Source organism: Micropterus salmoides, unplaced genomic scaffold, assembly GCF_014851395.1.
Source record: "Micropterus salmoides isolate LMB-PRFRI ecotype aquatic unplaced genomic scaffold, ASM1485139v1 Ms_hic_scaffold_19, whole genome shotgun sequence".
NCBI lineage: Eukaryota > Metazoa > Chordata > Actinopteri > Centrarchiformes > Centrarchidae > Micropterus > Micropterus salmoides.
In genome coordinates this window covers 7,532,489-7,538,488 of record NW_024041039.1, presented here as the reverse complement: position 1 = coordinate 7,538,488, position 6,000 = coordinate 7,532,489, and the positions used below count along the sequence as shown (strand labels likewise).

General features: G+C 40.2%; 1 protein-coding gene across 2 annotated transcripts in view; it reads left to right on the top strand.

The window, feature by feature from the left end:
- The first annotated feature begins 536 nt into the window (after positions 1–536).
- The window catches only part of rab11fip5a (RAB11 family interacting protein 5a (class I)), a 29,888-nt gene continuing 24,424 nt past the window's right edge, over positions 537–6,000 (top strand). The window contains exon 1 of one of the 2 annotated variants that reach the window (XM_038729674.1): positions 537–1,304. In XM_038729674.1, the coding sequence (XP_038585602.1) occupies positions 943–1,304 (362 nt within the window). In that variant the 5' untranslated portion in view covers positions 537–942. The remainder of the gene's footprint in view (positions 1,305–6,000) is intronic. The other variant, XM_038729676.1, reaches the window with a different exon arrangement.

The window sequence follows — 6,000 nt, the reverse complement described above, 5'->3', positions numbered from 1 at the left end:
ACCTTATCAGATTAGAGATGCAATATTTAGTTGAATAATTCATTTATAAGCCAACTATTTTCGATGAATCGTTGAAGTCAGTTTTCAAGCACATATGCCCACTATTCTTTGGTTCCAGCTTCTTTCCTTTACTTGTCTTCACGACGGTTATGTTGGTTTCACAGTTTTCTTATGTTATAGCACATAAACACAAATAGGCCTACTTATCAATATCAATTCCTTGCAGCCCTATCTCAGATTTTACATGACATTTTAAGTGTTTTGTGAGTCTGTGGGAGTTACTTAACATGTTAATGTAAGTGCATGTGCATAGAAAGGACTAGAAGCTACATCATCTGGCTTTCCTGTATGTAGCCTAAATTATGTTTTATAGCTTGTAGAACAGAGGCCTCCATCAGGGTTGGACTATCTGCATTGTGAACAGGCATCACAGCCAAACAGAGACCAGTTTTACACTGTTTCAGAGGAGTGGTGTTTGTTGGATAACACAACAAGCAGATTTATCACACCTACATTCCAGCACAGGCTTGTTTAATGGTGTCTGCATGCAGCCCATGTGTTGTGGCAGAGCTGAACTTCCTCGTCTTGCAGAAGAAGGAGGATAGAGGCGTGACGTCGCTGCCCGCAGAGAGGCCCGTACGGCAGGAGGAGAGAGGCAGGGACGAGCCGTGCGGGGACGGACGCTGCTGGTGCTGCAGAGCAGACTGCTGCGAAACACGGGAGCAGTCAGGGCACTAAACACCCGGCAACCACGGAAACTTTGCAGAGGCTACAGACAGCCATAATGCGGCACCGCCCGCCGACCCCGGAGCTGATGTGACTGTGCACACCCAGAGCAGGGAGGAAGCGGCGGACACCACCACCACCTCTCCCCGGTTTGCCTCGCCTCGTCACGGTGTGCGCGGCAGGACGGTCGGTCGGTCTGTCTGTCTGGAGGGGGACATGTCCTCGCTAACCGTCGAGGAGGACCAGAAATGGACACCGACACACGTTCAGGTGACGGTGCTGAGAGGCAGGAGCTTACGGGGCAAGGGCAAGCAAGGCACCAGCGACGCGTACACCATCATCCAGCTGGGGAAGGAGAAATACTCGACCTGCGTGGTGGAGAAGACCACCGAGCCGGAGTGGAGGGAGGAGTGCTCGTTTGAGCTGCAGCCCGGCGTGCTGGAGAGCGGCTGCCCGGCCGGGAGCAACGAGCTGGTCCTCACCGTCATGCACCGGGCGCTCGCGATGGACGTGTTCCTCGGCCAGGCGGTGATCCAGCTGGATAAGGTCTTTCATGAGACTAGATATGTGAAAAACGAGTAAGTTCAGCTGTCTATACATGTAATAGTTGTGTGTTTGTGTTTGGCGTCAGCATGAAGACGAGGGTAGTATGTGACCAAAAGCTGCATGCATGCTTCATCTGTCATTACTTTAGTGGGTTATCCATGTTTATTGAACTCATTAGGGTGTTTCTTTTCTTTTGGGTCTGTCTTTGTCCTGTTTTAGTTGCTACACAGTTTGTGCTCAGATATAAACACAGCTGTCAAGTCTCTAGTGCTGCATCAGGGCCCTGCAGACACACCCTCCCTCCTCCCACAGCCACCAAACTAACTGAGCACGTCCTGCCACTAAACACCTCCCTGAGGCTGAAGGCTTCCCCCAAACCTGACCTTCTAGAAACCTCACTTTCACCTCCTTCGTGGTGTCCACATTTGGTGTTTGTTGTGTTTGTTTTGTTGGTTCTTGCAATGTTGTTTCCCAATAGCTGGGACATGACATGGAGCAGAGGATTAATGCTTGTCCCAATTCCAGGGATTATCTAATAGATTCATGATCCTAAATCTCCAAGGTATTTTTAGCACAACATGTTGTTTTACAAAAGCCAAACCATGTGTAGAAGTGATACAAAGTTTGATGTTGCTTACATTAAACAGCTTAAACATTTGCCAAAACGTAAAGGACATTTCCAGCCTCAGATAACTCTTATTTATGATCAATATGTCGCTTTGGTGGACATATTTAGGAGTGAAGGACAACTGTGTTTTGGTTCAACAATGTTCCCTTATCCTTAATGTTACATATTTCAATTTGTGATGTCCTACACTCCCCATAATGGCTTTCAACACCAAGTATTCAGCTGTAGGTTTGATGTTGTTGCATAGAAATGAGCAAGAAATAAAATTTGCACAGTTTACTCAAAAATATCTATTGCCAACCATGCATTTTGCTCAGTTGAGTAGTGTTTTGTATGTAGCACATGCAAAACAGTTTTTGATTGAGAGAGATTGACAGCAAAACCTGACATTTACTGCTGATGTTTTTGGATAACTAAATAATTTCCTGCCATCAAACCTTAATGAGATGTGATGGCACTTTGTTTACATTCTCCCAGACAGAGCTAAATTACTTTTTTCTGACTTGAAAAAGACCAACTGTCTTTAAAAGAAGTTTAACACAACTATACTCATGTTTGTGTTTGTGTTAATCCTGACTTAAAACCCTCCACACAGGGTGGAAACATCTGTGATAAATATAACTGTTGGTGCTTAGTCTGTGGTCACCCCATTTTCAAATTTGTCATTGTTGCAACCAAGATCTAATTTATTATAAATAATAGTAATGTATTACAAATGATATAATTGTAATTAATATGTAATTTATCTTTTAATTAACATAAGTCCAGTATTAATCAGAACCACTACATGCTCTAGGACATCTGCCTTCATCCTGACTCCCTGTTGACTAAGCACAGATTAAATATGTTGGCTTGATGATGAACACAAACCTCTCGCCTTCTTTAGTATCTGTCATTTATGGCAGTTTGATAAAAAAAAAAAAACGACTGTGCTTTCGCTCAGATAAACCTTTGAATGTGAGATGAAAGGGGAACCAGTCTTCCTGTCGTCCCTGTTGAAGCTGGTCACTTGAAGGTTAGAGTGAGCCTGTGATGTTGAAGTGTCAGCAGTTCGGTGTCTTGGTACATTCAATGTCTCCATGTGGCATTCAGTGAATCTGGGCTGGTCAATAGCAACACACCCCACAGTCAACACTACTCACTAATGTCAACCCTGAAGAAAGGCTCAAGTTTGACAGAAATCATCCAGCAAAAAAAAAATAAAGCCACGTTTCAGGATAAACTGTTGTTTTTGTGCTACTTGATGCTAGTGCTACAGTATAAGATGTAAAAGACAAAAAGCTCCTTCATACTCAGCCTTGAAACCTGTTTTGAGGAAGATTGATAGACTGAAATGTCTGTGTGACTGAAATAGCAAAATAAGCACGTCACGTCTCAAGTCATGTTTGTGAGCTGTAAACAAAAGCAGTTTGCATGCCTGTCATATTGGAAACATTGTTAAGACAGCCTAAACCTGGTTGGATTCATGATGGACAGTTTAAAAAAGGCATTAAATCTGATGCAGCTGAACAAGAGGTAATGTTTTTTTTTATTCCATGCATTTTTCAACCGTTTGGTTGAAGATTTGACTATGTTATGCTAGTTGCAGCCGCTAGCCTTAAGCAGAGATGAGGAGCTACAGAGGTTTGGTAAACTCACTTCTTTCAAACTCCACACCCCCAGATTATTTACATTTTATTACAACATATATTTTTACCGACCTTGACTCACATAGTTTACTCAACTTTTTTCACATAAGCAGTACTACTCCCCAACTCCTTGTATACAAACTTTCATGTGTAAAATTGTTGTTAAAAAAGTTCATAATTTTGTTAATTGAAGATGGTTGTTTTAAGGCACTGTTGTCTGTGAGCTGAACTGACAAACCTCAGTCAGTGGTGACTTTGGCTGCATGGATGTCATCCTGATACAAGTGTCAATGAAGCCTGTGCTTGGGTTCAAATTCCAAACCTGTGCACTCGGAATGCTTCTTAAACCTTCACTAAACAGTGGCTGCATGTATCATGTATAAAGAGGAATCATAATGTTTGTGTACAATATAATGTGTATTATACTGAGCGACAGAGCTTTTTTTCTTATGAGTGTAAGTTTTGATTTTTAAGTGTTTTCTAAAAGACTTGTCAAAGTCAAACTTCTCAAATGCATTAGTGTTTAAACGTGTCTTAATACAAACAATTGTACAAGAACATTCCGTAAAAAGATTTTGACTAATAATTGAACAATTTTCAATGGAGATTTGCAGTAATTCTATATTATTGTATCATCTTTTGTTGTAATCTTTTTGTGACCATATCGTGACCATATCATGTTATTGGGTTAAAAAAAAATATGTTCAATTCAAACTCTAATTAAAAGCTACTGAAAGTTATTATTAAGATTGTTATTTTACAATGGAGAGTGGAACACCGTTCAATGTATTAAATTGACCTTTGACAAAACAGTCTCAACTCTAGAACAGGCGAATAATTGGACCTTGGGTGGAGATTGATCAGTTTGATTATTTTATGTCATTTTGCATCCTTTTCCCGATGTATATCAATAATGGGATGAGATCATTAACCATTAATGCATTTGTATTGATTTCACCCATATTACCCAGCCCTACACAAAGTATTGACATTCTAAACACAGCCATAGTGTTGATACAGCAGTAAATTAGCTTTTTTTAAAGTTGAAAATGTTTTAAGATCAAAACGTTTTTAACACTCGCACATAGTAAAGGATGATTTACTTCTTTGCAACTTTAACAACTGCCAACCAGATGGAGACGACTTGTGTTTTTGGGCTGTTCCCAGTAACAACCCTAAATGGAAAGCTGTGTGATTTGTGTTATCGTTGGGCTCTCATGATACAGTAACAATAGGTTGTTCAAGATTGTCATTTTGTTTAAGGCAAGCTTTATTTGTATGGTGATAAAATTAATGGTGGCAGTAAAATATGATAATAAAAACACAGAAAGAATAAGTACATTCAATATGCTGCTTAGGTGGGGTGGAGGAAACCAGGTGCTTTTAAAACCAGCTCAACTCAACACAAACGAAGCAACGATAAAAGTCACTTTATATACACATGACATTTAATTTTAAAACACAACTAAATGCCCTTAGAGAGTTTTTCAGTGTTACATTTAGTATTGCAGAGGTTGAGGACTTGAATGTGTGCCAGGACTCCTTCACTTTACAGTTTCTAATATTTATAAAGCAATGTTAGAGGAGGTGGGGGCTTTGCAGTGATATAGTATTGTGGCTGACCGCATATTTCGGCAAATGGAGATAGGGCAGGTTGAAATGGCTGTTTTCTTCTGAACCTCTGACTTGTTTTATTCTCTCTAGAGTTCATCAGTCCCTATACAGTGTACTTCTGAATCAGCATGTTCCAGTCAGTCAGTGGAAATGAAGAATGAGGTTTAAATTTAGTTGTGGTGCTCGGAGAAGAGGAGTTTATTCTGAGATGATCAACAAACCAAAGGTGTGGATTTGAAATTCTGGTGACATTAGACTTGACAAAATCAAAAAAGACTTGAACTTGACTTTGCTAAAACAAAAAAATTAGAGCAAAAATGTCAGGAAAAGATAAAATGTGTTTATGTGCTCTAACATAAGCTGCAAATGTTAATGAACAGCTAACTAGCTGGGGAGTGTAACTTTAAAGGAGGACATCGTTAACTAACGACATTCATTTGTGGGGGTTACGTTAGAAAAGTAAATAGCAAATCCGCTGTATAATATTTACCCACTGTGTCTTCTACATCATCATTGTGAGAATGCTGACTTTTTGCCTGCTTTAGTGTCAGGCTTTTAGCACATTAACGTATGTAGCCATTAAGTCCATATTTAGGACCCCTGTTACAAGATTCTTGTTTTAAAACGAGTCAGCTTGAAAGATTAAAAAAGTCAGTTGCATACAGTGTTTTCAACCAAATCAAAGAGATAACGCTAGCTTACGGAGCTAGCTAGCTAAAGTCAGTAAAATCTGCTTCGACCAACTGGCAACCTCCGGTCTGAAAATTGAACCAATGCGAAAGTGTTAAAAACTGCGGTTCCTTGAATGACCACTGAAGTCATGCTCCAAAAGTGAGTCAGTCCTCATATTAAAATACC